The 23,192-nt window shown below is 40.2% G+C and overlaps 1 protein-coding gene across 4 annotated transcripts in view; it reads right to left on the reverse strand.

Moving 5' to 3' along the window:
- Positions 1 to 23,192, reverse strand: part of slc8a1b (solute carrier family 8 member 1b) — a 134,552-nt gene that overhangs the window by 110,265 nt on the left and 1,095 nt on the right. For 2 of the 4 annotated variants that reach the window (XM_071480046.1, XM_071480047.1), the window contains exons 1-4: positions 16,157 to 16,296; positions 10,943 to 11,869; positions 9,142 to 9,306; positions 6,653 to 7,443 (exon numbers count right to left, since the gene is read on the reverse strand). In XM_071480046.1, coding sequence (XP_071336147.1) covers positions 6,653 to 7,443; positions 9,142 to 9,306; positions 10,943 to 11,818 — 1,832 coding nt within the window. In that variant the 5' untranslated portion in view covers positions 11,819 to 11,869; positions 16,157 to 16,296. Of the gene's footprint in view, positions 1 to 6,652; positions 7,444 to 9,141; positions 9,307 to 10,942; positions 11,870 to 16,156; positions 16,297 to 23,192 lie in introns of those variants that run through there. The other 2 variants (XM_071480048.1, XM_071480045.1) reach the window with 1 other exon arrangement.

A 23,192-nucleotide genomic window follows, 5' to 3' on the forward strand; every position in this document is an offset into this window, starting at 1 on the left:
ACAGGTGTGCAGCTCCTGCCAAGAGAGGTGTTATTACCATGTACTCTGTAACATGAGAACACAACCCTCACACCTCATAAGGCACAGCCTGTGTGTGTGTCTGTGTTGGTGTGTGATATTTTACAGTTTGCATTGTTGTTCAGCACCAAGGGTGAATTCTTTTTTTTTTTTTTTTTTTTTCAAATGAAAATCAAAGACACCGCAAAAGGCATAGCTAACGTAAAAATGTGGCTCTTATGTGGTTTTCAGTAGTGATACGAGGATGAAGTGTGTACGTGTGTGCACACATGACCTACAAACCTCATCAAGCCTCATTACCCTCTAACACCTCACTGATATGAGTATATGGATGAGCACTCAAGTGTGTCTGTGTGTGTTGGCTGACGTGATTGTTTTTGTGTCTGTGTGCACGTTTATAGGGTGGAGACTGCACAAATGCTTCATGACAAAGTGGAGACAGTATGACTGTAGTCTGCAGATGTTAGTTGCGCGATGCTTTTACATTGTGAGTCTTTAATTAAGCTCTTGTCTTCTGTGACTGTTGCAGTGAAGACTCTGACTAAATTGTTGACTTGATGGTTGAACAGCATCAACATCTGACTACTTTTGTATTTTTCTGAAAACTTTCTGTAACTTTTCATTTGTTACGAAACTATTTTATGCGTACAGCACAGTGAAAGCCGTCCAGGAGACTGTGTGAAAATGTACGCCATTATCCACATACTGAAACAATTACCACATCTCCCCCCTCTCTATGATGATTAGCTTTTAACCCCCTCTGATTGTTTTGTTAAACTAAAGGTCACTAACACGATGACCAGTTGTCATAAAATGGTCAAGCTGATCTATTGAAAGTGGAATTTGAATAATTTTCCCAATAGCTCAACCGAGGCAGCCATGAGCTCTGCTGGGAATCTTAAAAGTGAAGCCCCATTAAAGCCTGATTAAAATAAACTTTAAACACAAGCAAAATACCATTTCAAAGTCCAAACAAATCCTCTTCTGGCTATAGTTTTGAAATACAATACACATCCCACATTCCTATATCTTTGAAGCATGCACCTCAACTAGTCCAGTCTGTGCTGGTTATTGGAGCATGACATCCCAGTCTGTTCACGTGTGTGTGTGTGTGTGTTAGCCTTTTGATTTTCAGCTGTACCATGTTTCTCCACTTGCTACCACTGGAAATAGCATAAAGTGGCTCTGAGTTTGTGTGTGTGTGTGTGTGTGTGTGTGTGTGTGTGTGTGTGTGTGTGTGTGTTCTGCTGTGCACCACTTGTGTGTGTATTGTGCAAGTGGCCTTGTGAGTATGTATGTGTGTAGAAATGTGTGCCTTATTTGTGTGCATCCACCTTCATGCTCCATTTTCTCAGTTTTTTGACCTTAATGTGTTTGTAAGTGTCATGTTGCCCCGGAAACACTGCTTCATTGATAACTAATGAACCACACGATATGGGTTTATTGTACATTTTACAAGCTAATACTTGATTCAATCTGATTCTCCTCATCTCTGTCTAAAAATACAGTTTCAATGCAACAGCCATGGAAAAAAATGGCTGGCCTATTTTGTATTAAGTGGTCTGGTAATTCCATCAGGACCAACCATAATAAAAATAGAGCCACTAAGGGTGCTGGAAGGTGCTCTGGATAAAATGCTCCTTATATGAGAGGTGTGATGATGCTAGTTTATGGTAGCAGATGTGCATTGACAGTAGTCGTTAAAACATAAATACTAGGGAACAAAATATTTATATCAACAAGTCATTTAGTCTAAGATTCAGCCTTCAAACTTAAACTTTGCTAAAAGAAAAAGTGAATCAATTCCCCCTGTTCCCAGTGCAGTTTTTTTAAATGATGAAAAATACAGCAGACTCGTACTTGAGTCTAAACTTTTAAAGGCAGTCTACAATTAATATTGTAGGCTAGATATTTTCTTTGGACAGCCATTTTTCCAAGAAGCCTGATCCATACTGGAAAAACATGCCACTTGCAAATCAACTTGTATTACAGCCAAGTAAAACTGTGTCATATTGAAGACAGTTAATATTTCTGTATTATATAATAACCTAAATGACTTGTTAAACCTGAGGACGATGCAGTGTTTGATTGCTTTTAGTTGCTAAAGGAGTGTTAGCGGCATTACTCATAGTAACAATGACGCTGATGGTGCTGTAGTAAGTCACTAGTAGAATAAACTGTGGAAGTAGCAACAGTAGTGCTAATGGCAGAGTTGTCATAGTGGTTCAAGTGGTTGCAATCATGTAGTATTAGTGGTACTAGTGGTACAACTTGAAATAAAAACAACTGTTTAATAAGCCTGTCAACATCTGGCGTCTGTATCAGTGCAATACAAAACAAGGTGGATAGAAGAGTACACCCATCCACCCACACACACACACACACACACACACACACACACACACACACACACACACACACACACACACACACACACAGAGATAGAAAAGGGAGTAAATGGGGTGAAAAAGCAGGGATGGCACATTAGGAAAAATCAAAAACTTTAAGAAGTCTGAAACTTTTCTCCCAGCTCTGTCCACGCCGTCTTTTTCTGCCATCCTCCTCCCATCAACACCTCCATTCACACTCGTTTATCTCTCTCACTATACCCTCCCTATATCTCTCCCTCCCTCTTTATCAGAGAAACAGAATCAGGGTAGAGTTAGCCTGGAGGCAAGTCTATTTAGATCAGCTATTTTGTAATTCCTTTTTTTCTGCAGTAAAAATGTCTTCAGCTTTTCCCTTAAGGGTCCTAGCGGCTCATTTATGCCATACGCTGTGTATTTCTATGGCAACACATATTTTCTAAAAAAGCACATCATGGGACAAGTGCGACAAATGAGTTTAGGCTATAAATGCTTTGGCATGTGGCCGTTTGTGAACACTCTTTATCTATGTATGTGTTCCTAATGTTAAATGTTCACTTACTGTGCTTGCGACAACACGAGCAAGTTTATGGGCTTTTTACTGCTGAAGCTATTTTCAGCTCACATCACATTAAAAGTGTGAAACTTTACCCAGAAGACAGCGCAGTCCAGCATTTTCCTAATGTACCTAAAGTATGCCTGGAAACAAATATGTATCATTCTATATGTGGAAGGCTTAAAGATAAACCCATAATTATGATGTTTAGGGCAGTAAAACATACAGTATCTCTAAAATCTCAAGGAGGTAAAAACAACAAAATAAAGAACAATTTTGTTCCTATACCACAAGTATTGCTTGTGTATAAAAGCAAATATAATGAAATAGAGTTGCTTTAGAAAGAAGTCAGCAGTAATGTTACAATATTTGTGATTTGTAGTTATGAAGCTGAAACAAAAACACCATGGTCCTTTTATATTACACATTAATTAGGCTACTATACATAATGACTACCATTTTAAACTATATGTAAGATCATATCAAAATAGTTACAGATAGTTTTAAAGGACAGTTAGAGATTAAGTGGTTGACAAACACAGTGTGGAAATCAAACTTGGCTTCTTCCTACACATAATCTTAGGAAGACTGGAGTCTAGAGTCACTCTGCTCTACCTCCCTTCTCTGAGAAACACCCATGTACACATGAACACACACACACACACACACACACACAGTAACCAGGATAGCCAGCAGGACAGTCCATCATTTGATTTGGACAAAGTGTTATTAAAACCCACTTAGTCCTGGCTGTAAGAGCTATAAGCTATGGAAACTATGCAGTCTGCCACAGGCTGAAACAGACAGCCCTGCAGACATCTGCTTCAAATCTGACCAAAAACAGCAGAGAGTGAGCGAGAGAGGCAGAGTTTCAGAACACTGTTACTAAGACAGCATCTCTTCCATTCATTCATCATGACAGCACACTTTTGTTTCATGTCATTATAACCCTTCTTCCATCTGGAAAACAATCTGAAGATTTCCAAAAAAGCACCGTAAGAAAACTTCTGGTTTCCAAGGTGAACTACTGCAACTAACAACTGATGCCTGCCAGCTGAAACCAGACAGAGCTCTACATGCTCCACCATCACCACACACACACACACACACACACACACACACACACACACACACACACACACACACACACACACACACACACACACACACACACAGCATGTCTAAACAAGTCAAGTCTAGTTTAATCCCATATCAAATCCAATATATCAATTTATCTTTACAAGCCCACAAAAGCAGGTATGCCCAACCTGTGTTGACAAGCTTTCTGACACCAAAAAGAAAAACTTCCAAAAGGTCTCAAGACATAAGGACAAATAATTGTGGAAAACCTCCACAGAGGAAAGACAGATCAGTTCTTCTTGGATGGTGGGACTGCAGAAGCAAAGGTGGAAAGTGGACAAGTACAAATAAATAACAGAAACTTAAGTTTGTACAAATCTAAACCACAACCATGGGATCATACCTTAAATATATTTATAACAGTCCCAAAACTCGTAAAAACTGGTAAGTAAAGCTGCCCAGTCGAGGGAGTTCAGTTAAATAAGTCCATCAATATAATGAGTCAGGTATTCATTTAGCCAATATTCAGCGATAATTAACGGTCCAAGGCGTTCTCCGAGCCTACTGACAAGTCCCATAAACTAGCATGTGGCTCAAACTGTAAAAAAGGCCAACTGCTGAAAGCTGTGAAGTTTATTGTATTCTCACTAAAGCTACGAGCCCAACAGGCCTACAGGCCACCATGAGAACACTTTACTGCAAACAGTAATTTGTGGTGACATTGTGAACACGCCCACCATGCCGTGTGTGTGTGTGTGAGATAAAGTGGGAGAGACACCAGTAGCCCACCTTATTCTGTGTTGTACAGAAAACTATCATTTCGCGCACAAACCAGACCTCCACCTTGTTGAGTGTTTTGTGACACACACACACACACACACACACACACACACACACACACAAAAACCAACAAACATAACAAAAAAAACTCTCGTTATGAGACCATTTCCACATGGAGAGGGTGCGTGTGATTTAGATTTACATGTGTGCATGGGTCCATGTCAAAATAGCTTTGGAACAGCTTTTCAGTGGTTGAATGGTCACAACACACGGCCAAACACAGGCATCCATTTAATGATGGTCAGTAAAATGATTCAAATCAACAGAATTTCACATGAGCAAATCCATATGACACTGTCGTGCAGAAAAAAAAAAAAATCAAAGTCAGATGTATTGCCATTGATACTAAAAATTGCGACAAACCATAAAACTATACATTGATACGCAGATGTCATAAACCTGGAGATTTAAGTAATAGTTCAATTTAGAAAAGCAATTGTAACACAGCCTGTGTGCAACACGATGACACTGTGAGCTTGACATCTATTGTTAACAAGCTTAAATTAGCATCTAACACCATTATGACATTGTAGAATACCCTATAATCAAAATATTTTAGCATTATTCAGAAGAAATTCCTATCACTACTGTCAATATTTGAGTCAGTGTATCATATTACCAGTTATTGCCAAGTAAGGATCAAATAAAAGAGCAGGAAGAAAATAACTCATTTAGTCACAATGGTATGTGTGTACTGACAGCAATTGTTTTCACTATAAAAGACTTAAAGAACAAAGGAGGACTTGGGAAATTTGGTTTGGTTTCAACCCAAAGTGGTCAGCATTGTACAAACATTTGGCTTATAGCTTGAGCTAATTCCTCACATTGTGAGTGGGTCACGATGAAGAGTACGGCAGCTGGCCGTGAGCACAATCACTGCTGCAGTAAAAGACCTCCTGAAATGTGGTTCAATAGCAATCATGAACCTCACCATGAGTCATCAGTAGATAATAAGGCTTCTCAGTTTGGCTAAGAAGAGCTTTGAACTGTAGCTGTAGCATTTCACAGCAGGGATCCTTAAATAGAGTTTCAAGTCCTTTTCACACAGGAAAGACAACCAAAAAAAAAAAAAAAAAAAATGCTGGCTGCATGAGTGACTGCTCTGGGATGTTCTCAGACAGTATAAAGCCACCTAAAAGGGCAACTGGGATTTATTAAAAAAAGAAAAAAGAAAAAGGCTTTGTGTATCCAAATTAAGTTGACGAGATAGATGCTCCTACTTAGCATTGCCCTGATTCCCTGCGGCTTATTGAGTTCTTGTACTGTTTCCAGCAACCAGCTCCTCCTGGGTTTCCATTAAGTGCCTTACTTAAAGAAACTTTAACACTTCTTGTTCAATTTCCATGCCCTTACAGACCATCTCCTTAAAAATCAAACCATCAAACATCCAACAATTAATCCACTTTCTCCAACTTCTGCAACTCACAAACTAAATCTATGGTGCTGACTGAACAGCAATACAGAGTGTAGAAACCAGTGAAACCAACAGCAGACTAAAACAGCAGCACAACAGAATCCAAAGAAAAGAGGAATGAAGAGATGAATATAAAAGAAGTGAATGAATGAGTCAAAGTAAAAAATAGAGACAAGGTAAAAACACATAGAAGGGTGGGGAACTGTTGATTTCGTCAAGTCCCCAATGAGCAGTCCGCTTATCGTGACCACCACATCTCACTCACACCCTCACTTTCTCACATCGTCAGCAATAACATTTGCAACATCACACTGAGCATGATACAACTGCACCGTCACAATGACTCAATTTTAAAGGTAAATGGTCAGAGTTACTCACAAGATCTCATCGTTCTGAAATTCCAGGATGCCATGAGCATCTTCAAAGTCCTCTCCGTTGCCTCGTGCTGTTCCCTCCACCGTCTTGTACGGCAGCATGACCACGCCGCGAGCCCCCGATGTTCTCAGCACCTTCACCTCCATGGTACCAACGCTCTCGCTCACATGGCATACAGGCTCCTCAAACGTAAAGATACCGGCGTGGTCGTCATCAAAGATGGTCACGGTTGCTGTGGAGGGCAAGCCGAGACAGGCTACAGAGTCCACGTGATTAGCTGACTCGCCTTCCTCTGGCTCCTCGCCTTCTGATGTCAACACCTTGACACTGGATAGGTGAATCAGGAAATTCTCATCCTCCTCAAAGATGTCATCATCAATGATCCCCACACGGATCTCCTTCATCGTCTCGCCAGACTTGAACACCACCACGCCCTCTGTGAACTCATAGTCCGAGCCAGCATTGGCTGTGCCATCTTCTGTCCGGTACTCCACAGAAATCGTTTTGCCCAGGTCGCCGCCACGACGCACCACATTCACCGCCACTGTGCCACAGTTCTCGAGGCACTGGTAAGAACCAGGCTCAAAGAAGATCTTAGAGATGGGGTCGTTGTCACCAGCATCAGAGCGAACCTCGTGCATGCTGACGGCCTTTCGTGCCTGATCGGCGGCATGTTTCTTCAGGATGTTGCCAGCGCCTGTCATCAGCCGGGTCGCCTGGCAACGATAGAAAGCACGACTCTTCTGCTGCTGGCTCAGGACTTGGTAGTTGGCAAGCTCAATGAGTTGTTCCACCTGGTAAGAGAAAACATAAAAGCACACAAACAGTGTAAAAAATCTGTCCTCCAGAATGAATAGTGGATGTGGTGTGTTATCCTCTACTGCGGGGGGAAAAAAAAAATCTTTTTGTCAAAACTTGTCTGCTTGAATAAGACACATTGCTGAACATTGGACTTGACTGGCTGAATTACAGAGTTTCCTCAAGCTTGTCTGGATAAATAAGATTTAATGGTGTGGATGAATCCAACATTAGGAATGGTCAAAGAACGGTGATCTCAGAATGAGCCATGCTGTTTTAATATGTCAACACTGAAATTTCTATCAACAGTGTCTGTAATTTTGTTATATTGATTTTATTTGTCAGATTATCCAAGGCTTTGTGAGGTCTTGGACAGCTGTACATGACGTGTAAAATGAAACAACAACAGCATAAGTATGGAAGTCATTCTTAAACAAAAGGGTCAAGGTTCAAGCCCACATCCAATCTGCTGTGGTATTCTTGTATTCTTACACTGAATTCCTGGGTGAATCCTGAGGTTCTTCCTCACCCCACAAGTCCGCCTCTCTGACCAGATTATTATTGTAGAATATGAGGGGAATATATTAGACCGAAGTTAGTGATGTTCAAGATCCTAAACAAAGTAGAACCTGTGCCTACAAAAATTAGTAGTTTCAAAACGGTGACACCAGTTTCAATTTCCCAGTCTTGAACAAAAATGAAGATGTACCTTTGGGATCCAGTTCCTCTCAGCTATAGATATAGATCTACTGCAGCCAATATTGTGGTAGCAATGTCAAAGCACTGGATGTGGAAATACGACTGCAAAGCAAAATGAAAACCCCTGCTAGTATCTGACAACAGGTTAATCAGCCCCATTGTTAATCCATATAGAGATGAGGGCCAAAGCGTAAGAAACCTATTTTAGCAGGCTCTCTCATGCATGTAAGAAGAGTTGCCATTTCAGCACCTTGTCTTGATGTTTGCAGCTTCCATTATGTTTTTAGTGTTAAACCTTGGCCAAAAAAATAGGAGGAGCACTGACTAGACCAAACCTCAACACGCAGTATTTGATGGCTACAATATATTGATGTTGCTTTCAATTACAGAGGTTTGCAAAGATAGACACAGTGGTAGGAACACACATTTTTACTTTGAACAACCTTTACCTGCTAAATCAAGGTAGGTTCTGCAAAGTTCCTAATCTATGCAGTACTTTACAATATGTTGCGTACTCTGATATACTCTAATCTCTTATACTTTAACTGTACTGTACAGTATATGCAGACCTAAGTAGACAGTATAAGACTTTCAGTGTTAACAATAAAGCTCTGCAGCAATAAGAAATTCCTATATTTTCATCATCACTGGGGTCTGAACTGCCGACAACTGGAGTATCTGTGTTTTTCTTTTTATTTATATTGATTTAATGGGTTCTCTCCATTCCCTTTGCAATATTTAGATGTAACATTATCAAATTGATCTGAGAGGTTGTGATGAGGCCTTAGCTACATTCATCACCATAATCATCTGTGAAAATGGAAGCAAATAGAAAGTGCGGCATCTGTTGCTGTTTATTTTTGTCATTTCATTCCCTATACAAAAAAAACAATACTGAGAAAAACAACCCTGACAGGAGCAGCAGCGACAGGATATTTTTCTTGTCAAACTGCCATTGCACTTTATGTGAGCTCCGTTTTAACTTTGTCACTCACCTCCTTGTCAGGGTGTTTCTGTTTGAGTTCCTTCAGGATCTTCGCCATGTCTCTGCGGGTCTCCTCCTCATCCAGATCCTTCTCATCCAGATCCAAACCCAGTGGGCCATCCAGGAAGTCAACACCATGAGAGTTCAGCATTTTCCCATCCATCTCAATGTCCACCTTATAAGGGGAAAGGAAGGCATTTTAATCAGTACTATAGTTTGATTCTTTGGAGCAACATGCTAACTCTTAAAGCCCTCTTCTGGTTCAATAGTGAAGGTAAACTGAGAGTTGGGTGTGTACCAAGAATGGCTTCAAATAGGTCAATAACAATCATGTAAACAAAGGCAGATAATGAGTACAGTTGAGTGATGAGTACAGTTTTATTGATGAAATGTGTTTTAGCTGTTGAGGTAATTAAAAAACTTGTAAATTATTAGTCATTCCCCTCAGGAGCACTAATGGGTTTGATTCATTGATTTCTTTTAGCCAGAAGTTGAAATGAAAGTGCTCTTCACGTAATAATGGCGCAATGATTCTTAATAATCTCATCTAAGAAATGCAAGAGATAATAACAAGTAATTTTCAAATTTGGAAGAGGAGACAGTGAGAGACTCTCAATTAACTGAGTGGTGAATAAATGTACCCTACACCACAATGCTGAAAATCTAATTAGATTTGTACAAAGCACCCGATAGTAGTCAAAACAGGAAATTAAAAAGTGACAATACTTAAAGAGTATTTGTGTGTGTTTGCAGCAAGATGCTTTGTAGCATTAGTTTATCTTGGCAGAATTCCATTCAGTAATGCAGATAATTGTCTCAGACACACATTACTCATGAACTCACTTCCGCCTACACAGAGCCCTTTATCTGCTTCTTTGTTTTTTTCTTTTCTTGTCTTTTCTTTTTTTTTTTGGATGAAGACAGCTTAATTAATTTTTACTGGTTCGCTGGTCTGTAGCTATATCCCTTTGAAAAAGAGACTTCCCAGCATGGTTGTTTAGACTCTTTATAGGACATCAATAAAGGAATTTGAGCCCCTGAAATATAAAAATTCCACACTTAGATGAGACATGCTCCAGAAATAGCACAATATCGTTTTTAGCATCTGTAATGTTCTAGTAGGGATGACAAAATATTTACCAGATACCTGCCTTTGAGGTGAAAAGTCCAAATATCTAAGCATGTTAGATTCAGTTGAATTGAGATAAAAGAGTACTAAAAATGTGATTAGTCCCAGAGGTAGTAGTAGATATTATGGTTTTAATCTCTAAAATCTCTCTTTAATCTCTCTCTAATGATGGTGGTTGAAGTAGCAGCTATAGAGGTAATGGCAGTGGTTAGTAGTAAATTATATGTTTTTCACAGGTGCGAATCCTGTGTATATGATTTCTGTTCTGTACATTACTGTGAATGGACATTAAAGAATAATGGTGGTTTTATATCACATGGGTCTTATTGTCATAGTTGTGACCATCATTTCTCTTTACAAATTAATGTAGATAACAAAGTACAATAAATTGAAGATGGATCCGGGAGATGATCTGCAAACTGTGATGGAAGTTTAAAACCAACAGTTTTGGTAATAATTTTATCATTGAGCTTTTTTTATTCTCTCCAAAAATAAGTTTGGCTAAATTAGGAGTTTGTTTAAATCCTGTTTGATTGTCTGTCCATCCATCTATGTTACTTCCCCTCCCTGATTTGTCAGCAATTAACTTGAATGTACACGTACATTCAAGTAGGGGTAACCCTACTATCTATACTAATAGTGTTACTAGTAGTAGTAGTAGTAGTGATAATGTTAAGTATACCTTTGAAGGAAGTGGACGATCGCCTTCGGTCTCAATGATCATGCCACGTTGCTTGCCAGTGCGGTAGCGCTTGTACACATACTTGTAGAACAGCAGGCGGCGGTCGGCCACCCAGGCGAACAGCACACAGATGGGGAAGAAAAAGAAAGTGAGCAGCCCCTCCCACACCTGCACAACGCCAGGTGAGATCACAGACAGGATCAGGTAGAGCCAAATGTAGGCAAAGATACTCCAGGTAGCTGTGACAAAGAAGACGCGGAGGTGCTTGACCTTCCTCGTCTCGCCATCAGGCACAACGTACACACAAAGCCCGATGATGACAAACATGTTGAACGCTGCAGAACCCACAATGGTGGAGGGGCCCAGTGTGCCAGCAGTGAAACCGTGACCCATTACTTCTATGACGGATAGCAGGATCTCAGGAGCTGAAGAGCCCAGGGCCATGAGGGTGAGATTGGAGACAGTCTCGTTCCAGATCCGAACAGTCGTGGTGGTGGTCTCCCCGTTGGGTTTCTTGATGGTGATCTCCTTTTCCTGTGACGTGATGACCTCTATTGATGCCATGAAACGATCAGCGATGATTGACACACCCAAGAACATGTAGACCAGAGCCACGAAGTAAACCGTTGCCCGAGCAACCTTGTCACCAAATGATGGGTTCTGGGGCTCCCAAATAGGTAGGATCACCCCCTTTGCGCATGGCTCAGCCTTGCTGCAGTCAGTCTTATTGGTGGACACTGCCGAAACGGAGCCACCCAAGTTTGGCTCAGGCGGGGCGCCAGCCAATGAGGGATGGAGCTTGAGGAGGAGAATCACTGCAACAACTGCTAGCCTCAGGGCAGGGGACAGGAGGGAGGAGTGATCCCAACGGCCCATGGTGATGTCTAGACCAGTACTGTGAGGTGACAATTAATGAGGATCTTGATCCTTTAGAGAGAAGACAGGAGAAAAAGAAAGAAATCACATTAGACCATCAAAGACCTGATGAATGGTTTTAGAAGTAGTTGTAATTAACATTAACCAATGCAATAATGTTTAGGGGAAGGGGGTTTGATTCTCCCCTTGTAGATTACACTGCAATAATTTATATCATTTCAAGATCAAGGTCGACACTTATTTAATATCATCAATATTATTTTAATACCCAAGAAATTAGATCTCATTTCTACAGCAAATACCACAGTGTAACAAGTCATTTCCCCTTTTTAAACTCAAACGTGCAGATATAACAGATGACATGATTTTGTGTTGTAGCAAAAAAAAAAAAAAAAGCTAAAACAACTTTATTTAGAAGCTGTGTCAGTGATAACTCTCGTTATCACAGTGTTATAAACAACACTCAATGTTTCACAAAAATGGCCCAGTTCACTTGAAGACATGAAGAAGCTTAGGAACACAACATCACAACAAGAACAAAAACATATGTTTCAGGTAAGATATTTGCTGAGCTTTTTAGGGGCAGCAAGTTCAAATGACCACACCAAAGATAAACTTCAGCTCCTGGGCTCAGAACTATAGGTTTCCAAGGAACAGCTACATTACTGTAGCAATAATACCCTCATGTAACCAAGCCAGGAGTGGCTTTCTCTGATAACAGTGTGCTTCTCTTCTGTCAACAACACTGGCTTGTAAATTAGGTTACTTCAATCAGACAGCTTTGCAGCCAGTTGGCCATCATTTGAACGTAATTGTGTTTTCTGCATTGTATTTCTAAAGCTGAATTGTAAGATAAGGAAGGCTGATGGAAAACTTAGGAAGCGGGTAGCGCATACCCGTACAATGGGCTCTAAAATTACTATAAACATTTATTGATCGTTCACAGTTTTGAGTCTTGGCAAAAATGTAACATTGTAAGCCTCACAAGTTTTCATTTCAGACCTGTTGTATCACATTGTACTGGTGTTGCTTTTATTGTGTCTGGAACCTGTAATTGAATTTTCTGGCTGAATGTGGGGCAAACAAAGATGGTCTATTTTTTGGTATTAAGCTGTTTGTCAATCAACTAATCGATTAAAACAACTAATCATTAAATCATTGCACAAATTTCAGGTTTATCATCGATGAAGTGTTTTGATGGACAGTATATTCAACTTTTACTCTTGTCAACTACTTCCTCAGTTTGAGATTTGACATGTTGGTTGTCATTCTGGTAAATGTCTGTGGGTGTAGACATCAGTCCACTTTCTCTTTTAAATTGTAATTTGGTGGAATTATAAACTCTTAATTGTCTTAATTGATCTTTTTTTTCTCTACATTTCTAGCCATTAAAAAATGTAGTCAATGATAACTGTTTGAACTGTGCACTGAGGAGGATCTGTATAGAGACCACAAAATCCCAACACTGAAATTTCAAATTAGACATTCAGTTTCCATGTAATGGAAATCAAACATAAACCGAGGCACAACGCACAAAAAACAATTTGTTGGGTCATTTTCTTTGGGTAGAATAATCCATCTGAACATAATTTGTATGGTAATGATACACAGAGTACTCACATTTTGGTTGAATTAAAACTACTTCCTTCATGTATGAAGGTGTGCAAGTAATAATCACAACAATAAACTTTATAAAACTGTTTTCTAAGCCTTTCTTCACAGGAAAGAAAATAAGCAGAAACATTGAATGAAAATGTTTCCTCACTGTGCTAGAAAACTTAATCCCGACAGCATTATGTTCCTTACAAAGCAAGATTGCTGCACATTACTTGCATATTAACAAAATTGTTCGTATACAGGGTTGCCTGGTGAGGCAAAAGTGACCCCTGCAAGATTATGTTGTGGTTCATATGGGACCAACAAAACTGAAAGCCTGACCACGCTGAACTGTACCTTAAAAGCTATCAGCAGGAGTTTAAGAGAACTTATAAAATGCACAAGAAGTCAAATTTGCATACTGTAGGTGGTCTTAAATCAGAGGAAGGGAAGCAGATGCTGGGAAAAGGATGTGGGATTTTAGTTCAACTATTGAAGACACATCCTCTCCTGAGGTTTTAGGGGATAAAAAGAAAATGCAAATACCCCATTTGATTGCTGCCATAGAACAACGGAGCATCCAGACAGATTTCGAATGTGTATGCCAGTGTATTCACTATGGAGCTGATATGCCTAAAAGTAATGAAGAGAATGGAGGACTGCCTATGGTTCAGCATACATGATTCTGTATATGAAATGTGGGCTTGCCAGTTCAATACTATTATTTAATAAATTTTGAATGAAATTGTATGAAGTTGACATAATCATGTTATTCATCACCAAATTCATCCTGAGGACATGAATGTGCCAGATCCAGACAATCCAATAAGTAGTTGTTGAGAAATTTCACTCATAATGGACAAATGTCAATCTCATGATGGCCTCAGAGGAAAAGTTACATGATCATCAACCTCATTAAGATTCATCCTCTGGGGACCATTGACATCCGTACCAAATTTCCTGGCAATTCATCCAATAGATTTCAAGATATTTCACGTGAAACCGAAATTGTCAACCTCATGGTGGCATCAGAGGAAATGTCAGGCGATCACAGAGATCAGTAGGATTCATCCTCTGGGGACCATGAATTTCCTGTACAAATTAAGCAGCAATCAAATCATTGCTGAGAGATTTCAATCTCAAACAAAGTGGTGCATCCACCAACTAACAGACTGACATTGCCATCCCTATCGCAATGCCATTAGCCTGCCCACAAATATCATTTTCATTGTGATATTCATTTCAACTATATTTCCCAGTCCTGTGCCAGTGATGAGGAAAGTGGAGCTCAGGTTACTCAAAAACTAGAAAAACGACTACTTTAACTCACACAGCTCTGGAGATTTGTTGACACACATTGCAAATTAACAAGCCTGAAACAGAGCTGGTGTGGCCTGGCACATCATTAGTGCAGTGTTTTGGTTTTTCTAGGTTGTAGGGAGCAAGTTCAGTTGCATTCTTGTTAATATCCATGTTTCAGTCTTTACAATTATCTTCCCACCTTTTCCTCAACATGTGTCACACTGCCTTAGGACCAACAATACACCTGTTCCTGTCTGGCCAACACACGATATTGGATCTGGATAGAAATTTACCCAGGAACAAAGTTTTACCACTTTGTAGAGCTTTTAGAGAAGGCACTGCTGCACGCACACGCACGCACACACACACACACACACACACACACACACACACACACACACACACACACGAGTAGTAATCCTTTTAATCAGGGATCAATAACAAGAACCAAGACCCGAAACAAAGATCAGCTTAGACCTCTCCTCAAACAAGCTTCTTCCACATTCCTGAATGCCAACATCCATTTCCCAATAATTAACTGTTCACACTCTTCATGCAGACACAGCACAATTCAGACATCAATAGTTACATCAGTACTTTCCTGCTTTTCTTCCAACCACAATACTCATTATAGATGAAGCTGTAAACTACCTAACAATATGAATCACTTTACATGCAGCGAAGCTCGGAAGCCATGGGGGCCCTGACACTGTCTGAAGCTAAATGAACAACACACAGTAGGTTTCCACTGGGGATGTAATCAATGTCTGCATGTTCAGTCAAGATACATATTACACAGTATATACAATGGAAAGTGTATGTGTGTGCGTTTTTTCTAATGTTGACAGCTACTTGCTGCATAAATCAGAGTGTAATGCACAACCAGGCTGGTGGATTTAAATATTTGGGTTAAACAAACCATGTGTGACCGGTGTTCAGTGTGACTGCTGCGTTGATGTACACTTAGTGGGCTCAGCTGTGATGTAAGAGCTTTTTGCTCAGATGTTAAGAAAAATCAATTCTAAATAAAATCACATCTATTTAATTAAACTGCAATTCAGAGAGCTCATAAGCAAAACATTTTCCTCCTGGCTAATGCAATCCCGCAGCCCCTTGCCTTCTATGGCCTTCTTGTGTGGTCACACAGGGCTTTGTGTGGCATTTCCAAGTGATCAATAATTCAGTGTGCTTTGGGATTTGGTTGTTTTCACTTAAGGATGTCATTTTTCTAACAGGCTGACGGCTAAATAGTGTTTTCTGTAGCTTCTACACAGAAGTGGATTCTCAAGGTGAGGAGCCATGAAATTTTAGAAACTAGAAACTACTGAAGTAGTAAATACTATAATGAGATACATCTAGGTAAAAGGACAAGTTAGACAAATGTTTAAATGAAATGGTATCAGCAGAGTAATGGGTGTAAAAATACAGTGTAAATCCTACCAATTAGCTGTCAGAAGTCTGAAAATATTAATTTCACAGCTCTCATGAACACGACAAAGGAGGCAGATGTAAAAGTGAAGAGTCAAGGATACAAAAATCCAAGCAGGCAAACAAAAGAAAAAGACGATATCAAAAACACAGGCAAGGTCTCAAACATGATCAGGATCCAACAAGCAGACAAAGAACAGAACAGAGCTTGTGGCACAAAGACAATCTGGCAGGAGAAACAGAACAAAAGCAAACAGACTGATTTATATACTAGGACACTAATAAGGGAATGGGGGACAGGTGAGCAGGTGAGTGGGGAGGGGGAGCCGGTCGGGTGATTCTTAAGGCAGGAAAAGCAGGCAGGTGGGAGGGGCGGGGCCTGAAATGATATAATTAGATTATACATGCACAAACACCTGGACTGGATGAATGAAAGGAGGAATGAGCAAACTGAAACGGTAAAAATGAGTCAACAGTAACCCCTGTCACCCTTGCTGTGAGCCCATCCTCCTCATGACATGAGCACCTGTACCTCTTTATAATGAAAAGAAAGCCACATTCAAAACAAGACGGTCCAGTTGGAGTCTGATAGATTCACCGCAGGTGGGAGAAACAGGCAATCTATGTCTTTGCACTTTAATTGCTTTCGGTGAGCGAGCTCATTCACACAGCAGCTAACAGGAAAAGACTGTAGGTCTTTTTCAAGTCTGTAGGTCTGAATGCAGTTATTTTCATCATGAGCGGATTCTCAATTTATTTCACACTGGGAATCTGCTGCATGACTATGGTGACTGTCTGAAGAAGAATATTACAGGGATAGTTATTTTGGGAAATACACTCATTCACCTGCCAAGAGTTAGATGAGAAGAAGATTGATACCACTCTCAAATCTGTCCATTAGGTATGAAGCTATAGCTTGTTAGCTTAGTTTAGTTTAGCTTAGCATAAATACTGGAAACAGGCAGCCTGGCTCTGTCCAAGGGTAAAAAAAACGTGTGTGATATCTCATTTCATTAATCCATATAAATTGTAGTTTACTTTTTAATGTGCATGATATTGAATTCAAGGTCCATGCAGGTATAAAGTCTTGCTCTTATGAGGTCCACTGATGCCTGGCAGACCAAGATTTATACCACATCATGGGAAAGCATTTTAATTAAATCTCTTTTATGGCTATTATGATTATCTCCATGTTTCCTTTGTAACTATGGCTAATCAAAATCAAAGGCTGACTGTATTTACTGCTGATGTTCTGATGGCCCTGTGAACCTGAACAGGATAAATGGGAAAAGAAGGTGGATGAACGAATGAATGATTTGAGATGATTACGTCACATAGGTTGCTAAAAAGCACCTGAGCAGCAGTTGCTGAGGATTTTGTAATTTTCCAGCTGGTTTGTGAATTTAAAGCAGCAGTCCAGCAGTTACAAGCCTTTCTCCTCTCCTGTCTGTACTCTATAGCGTGCAGGTTCTGTACTATAGATAATAACAGCATATACAGTACTAACCGTATTGATATTATATATCATATCATACAATATTTGTATCCTTCTTTTTGCACTTTCTATTTACATATGCATATTCACAGTATATTATTATTTATGGTATTTATATCTTGACATTCTGTATTTTTATTTCTATTCTGTCTACCTCAGTATTCCATTCTATTGTATTTTTGTATTCTAATGCACCGGACTGCTGTAACAACCTAATTTCCCTTCGGGGATGAATAAAGTCATCTATCTATCTATCTATCTATCTATCTATCTATCTATCTATCTATCTATCTATCTATCTATCTATCTATCTATTTATCTATCTATCTATCTATCTAGTGCCACAGTTGCTCATTTGAAACACAGCTCATTTATTAACCCAGAGCCACTGCTCCAGTTTCTTGTCCTTGCTCTGCTTCCTCTCGCCGACTTGCTTAAAATTCAACCTCATGAACGCAAATCCTTGATAAACTTTGCTTACACAGCCCTGATTGCTTTACACTTCATCAGGAGGTTACACTGTGGATTACTTAAGCTAATTACCTGTTCTGTTTTTTGTTGAACAACTGCAAAATATTTCCTGCGGGAGCGTCTGACTCAAGTTCAGTCTCTGCATTAGAATCATTACTGGCTATTTGATGAGGGAAAATTTGATGCCCTGGTCGGTATCAGTGCCAAACTCAAGGGTGTGTGTTTATGTGTCTGCTGTTAACGCTAGACTGGCTTAGTCGCCGAACACTGGCTGCTAATTTTGAAATATCAGGTTTCAGTATATCCCGCCATGATATTCCCAAGGGTTATGACCTTGAAACTTGACTCCATTTCAAGGGGAACACAACATAAGACGAGCCAGAAATAAAAAGGCCAAAACACAGACACACACAAGAACTGGACTCCTGAATCCTATTCCCCAAAGGCAAAAACCAAGGCACAATACATAAAGTTAGGAAAACCAAAACCATGTGCTGCACTGAGGCAAGCTGTTCCCTCTCTGCCCCAATACTGTCATTCCTGGGGAGCCTCTGAAGGCAGCACCTAAAGGTGCCAAAAAGGCAGCTGATTAGACCAACAGGGAACAGAGAAAGGAGGAGGAGGAAGACAGGGCAGGGTATAAGGCATGAACACACTTTCTTCATAAACCTCTAATGTTTATCATCAGAGACTGAATCATGCACAGACATTTCCATCATTATTAGTGATGCAGTGGCAAAATAATTTCAAAAGGAGTGGATGCTGACCACGTGCATGCCTGTGAAAATAAACCTGGGTCTTGCCTCAGCCTGTCACTCTGAGGGAGCAGCCTCTCTGAGATGCATTTTCCTCGCTACGGGGCAAGAGGCGATGATAAAAAATTTAAAACAGCGAGTGAAAGACAGACAAAGAAATATGGAAACGCAAATACAAGGAGTGGAGGGGGAGGGGGTGGTGTAGAGAGAAAGAGACTGGAGTGGAGCGCTTTAATGTAAGATGTCTGGAGGAAAAGAAAAGTGCTCTCACCTTCTCTGATGATATAAAACCATGGGAATATGGTACTGTTTGTGTAAGAGCAGAACAAAATATGCACACACACATACACACACCTACACATACACACTGGCCGCTGCAAACAATTGAGGATTAATGGTCTGCGTTTACCGTCATTACAGTGATGTTGAGCACTTTTAGCCTGGATCCGCCTTGCAGCAAATCCTTGAGCCAAGATGTCTTGACATATTATTATTACACTGGGAGAGGAGGGAATGATCCAGACTGGCACTGTAATACACGCAGGACTATTTCCTACTGCCTGTCATTTTGTCCTTCTATCCATCCACATTATCTGTCTGTCTGTCTGTCTAACCAGGACACGACAAGGGATATGAACATGTGGGAAAGCAATGATGAGCTATGGGGAATGAACAGGCAAGACAAAAGAAAGAAAAGTCACATTATCTACTAGGTTCCTTTTATCCACAGGAGAAGAAGCAACCACAGGCCAATATTTATCTACATTTGAACCCTCCTTCTAGCGGTGGGTGGTATAATCTGTATAAACATATCTGCCATATGTATTTGGATAAAGGTTACTACCTTTCCTAGCTAGCCTCTGTTCCACTAGCAGTCAGATAGATTTTCTCATAGTCTACTACTTTCATCAGTCTTTCTCAAGCATCTGAAACATGTTTTCTCTCCATATACTAAAGTAAATAGTAGTAGGCCAACAGTTTAAACACCCAGTCATTTCAAACAAGATAGAATTAGTTTTTTTTCTGTTTTACTTGGCACTAACAAACTGTCAACACCTCAGGGTAACTTCAGTTTTTTTTTTTTTTTTAAATCAATACAGTCCATGCAAAAACTACAGGGTCCACTGACAATGAGCAACATGAAAGGTGACATTTGTAGCAGGCTAACAAACAGACACAGAAGGTTCCCTCAGGTCTTCTAGCGTTACCATCTTTCTGCTCATTGTCTTCATTTTACGGTCTCAGCAGGATGGGGCAGCTGTTATCAGCGGAAAAAGCTCTGATAAACTCACCATAAACAGCAAACTGCTGACAGGCTACGTTAGCGACTAGCTGCCCAACACAATGGAACATTTAAAAGACAGATATTTCCATCAGGAGTTGCTACAAGGAGAGAGAGTATTGGACTTACATCTGTTGGATCTCCACCCCAAATGAATGCTAATGTTCCTCTGTCTCCCACTGGATGCTAATCTGCTGTTTGCTAACACATTTGATAAATAAGCTGATAATAGGCTATGTTGTCTTTACAGTGTGTGTCAGAGTTTCGCTGATCTAAACCACGGTTCTGAGGAGAGAGGGACTTGAATGGGTTGTACAGATTGTAAAGTGCTCTGAGACATACATATTTATATGCTTTATACGTTAAACTGATCTGATTTGAATCATCTGTATACATGCTTTTACCATACTATGTTATACTATGCTACACTACTATGCTACGCATGTAACCTTGTTTGGATTCATCCATATTTTATCACTGGGCCTATGAGTTGTGGGGGGTTGTGCCTACTCTGTATAACCTAAGAACAACAGACAAGGACTACTTTTTATCCGTATGCTTGCAAAGAGGTACATGTGCCACTTTTCCACATCAATATAATTGTAATGCTTTCATATAATAACTGTAAAATACAGAGGGCATGTTGGGGACAACCGGTAGCTTTATCCTAGAAGTATTACTTTGCTGTTTTCCAGAAGTAGCCCATGTTTTCATGTAAACACTGTTCCTTTCTACCATGGAGGTAAAGTTACCGCAGGCTGTTTACCAGCGATACACACAGATTGAAGTTTTGCTTTGCTTACCCTGCTAGAACAGCGCCCTCCTGTTTCTTGTAAAGGAGTTCAGCATTCCTGCCATCAGACCTTTACCCCCTCATACATTGCATCAAATGCAATGCACCGGCTAATAAAGGGTAGTGACTGGCTAATTTGTTTTTATGTTTTTGTATAATTACAAGGTTTAAGAAAAAAAGACAGTGATTTATTTGCATTACTACTGTGCATATCCATGCTACAGTTGTGCAATACATACATGTTATGCTGCCTGCAAGATCACCAGTTCAGTTCCTGAGAGCAGCTGCTGTCACTGAATAACTTGTGTTATTTCATTATGTGTAGCACATACTGCACATCTGTACAGAACCTGGTGATAGTTAGCATGCATTCCAACATACCAGCACACCCACTTATTAACCTAAGGACTTACAATTGACAGTGGGATTGCACATATCAGCCCAGAAGCACGACTACGATTGACCTTTGATAGATGGCGAGTTTGCAGAGAACCCACCAATCAGAATATTGATTTCTAATAGATGAGATCTTCCTTGGGGTGACATGGGTGGCTACCTATTAGCTTATTAGCTATTGAATTATATGATGGAGGTCACAACATCAGCCATCAGTATAACTGCCTTGTCTACAGTTTTCACTCTGCTGCAGTATTCACTATGTTACAGTAAGGGCTCATCACGGCAGTTTTACTTTATATTTTTAGAAATTATATGTATCTGGTTAAAACTGACTTGAAAAATAAATAAATCCCATTTACTTCATGAGACTCGTTGATCTGCAGCAAAATCAGCAGCTCTTTTGCATTTTCTTCTGATTCTTCACTTCACATTAGCAGAAGCGTTTCCTGACCTGTCCTTGCTGTGTGATAACCCTGTTTACTGTAAACTACAGTGAACAGGGTTCCCTATGTAGAAAGAAGAACAGCTGTTTGGTATGTGGGAACATAAGATCTGAGTGAAAGATCATTTAAAATTCATCTTGTTCTTGAAAAAAGGCTTTATCTGTGAAATTATAGTCATATTAAACCACCTTTTTGTTGAAATAGATGCAGACTTTTAGCTTAATATTGGGGATATTACAGTGTTGCTCAGTCTCAGTTTTATAAATGCACAAATTATGTATAAATAATAGTAAGTGAAATGATTTCGGTGAGGCCAGGCTTTTATATTAAACTCTAAACAAAACTGAAACCTAAACCTAAACAGACAGAAAAAGAAATGAGGATATAACTGAATAGGCCTGGCAGCAGTCTTCCAATGATATGTTAACAAACCATTCACACCATACACACACACACTACCCTGTGGTATGCTAAACCTGCTTCTTCCTCTCAGCCATTTACCACTGATTTATTTACAACATAGTGACCCAGCAGTTGTGAAAGTGTGTGTGTGTGTGTGTGTGTGTGTGTGTGTGTGTGTTATATTATCTCCTCATCCAGTTTAAGAACAAGCCTAATCATTGCTTGATGCAGACCCACTGAGAGACGGCCTGAATCTGGCATCAGATATGGCCAAAAAAAAAAAAAAAAAGTCAGGTTTTTTTTTTGTGGGGGGGAAAATCAGCCACTTATTGCTCGTCTGAACCTGTTTTATTGTGAAACCTCAACACTGGATCGAACACCTTCCATTTCATCAATGACCAATTCCATCACTGCTGGGAGGGAGATAAAGCAACGAAGACCTCTGGCTGCCTTTCAGTTTTTTTTTCATTGTCATAAATAAATACAGTTCCTCTGTGTCATTCCCATAAAGCCCCGACTGAAGTCAGCTGGAGAAGAAGTGCCTGGAGAGCCTTGATGGTACCTGCCTGATGTGCCCCGCACTCATCACAAGATGAAGCGCTTGTGGTGTCACATCAGGAGAATGAGAAGCGGCTGCCTGCTGCCTCCTCCAATATCTTACGTGCCAGGTTTACTGGAACAGTTAGGGGATGTGCGAAGCTCATTTCCCTTTTTGTTACATCTTCCAAACACAGCAGGCAGAGTGAAAAATAATATTTTGTCTCCGTATTTCTCTGTTAAGAATAAATTCAACCAGTTCTATTCAGAGACAAGGCAACATTTAACCCACTCAAACTCAACCACAGGGTCCGGACTCAGATTCCTCCCCAACCTCCTCTGTACGGATGTGCAAATGCACCCCGTCACCTCCCAAGAGCACTGCCCTGTTTGGCGCAAAAGGATCGGGGGGGGGGGGGGGGGGGGGGGGGGACCTGCAGAATTGCGCAAACGAGGCTCTCAGTGCGCTCA

This window comes from Trachinotus anak, unplaced genomic scaffold (assembly GCF_046630095.1).
Source record: "Trachinotus anak isolate AG129_WGS33_773 ecotype Australia unplaced genomic scaffold, CSIRO_AGI_Tana_v1 ptg000007l, whole genome shotgun sequence".
In the NCBI taxonomy this organism is placed as follows: domain Eukaryota; kingdom Metazoa; phylum Chordata; class Actinopteri; order Carangiformes; family Carangidae; genus Trachinotus; species Trachinotus anak.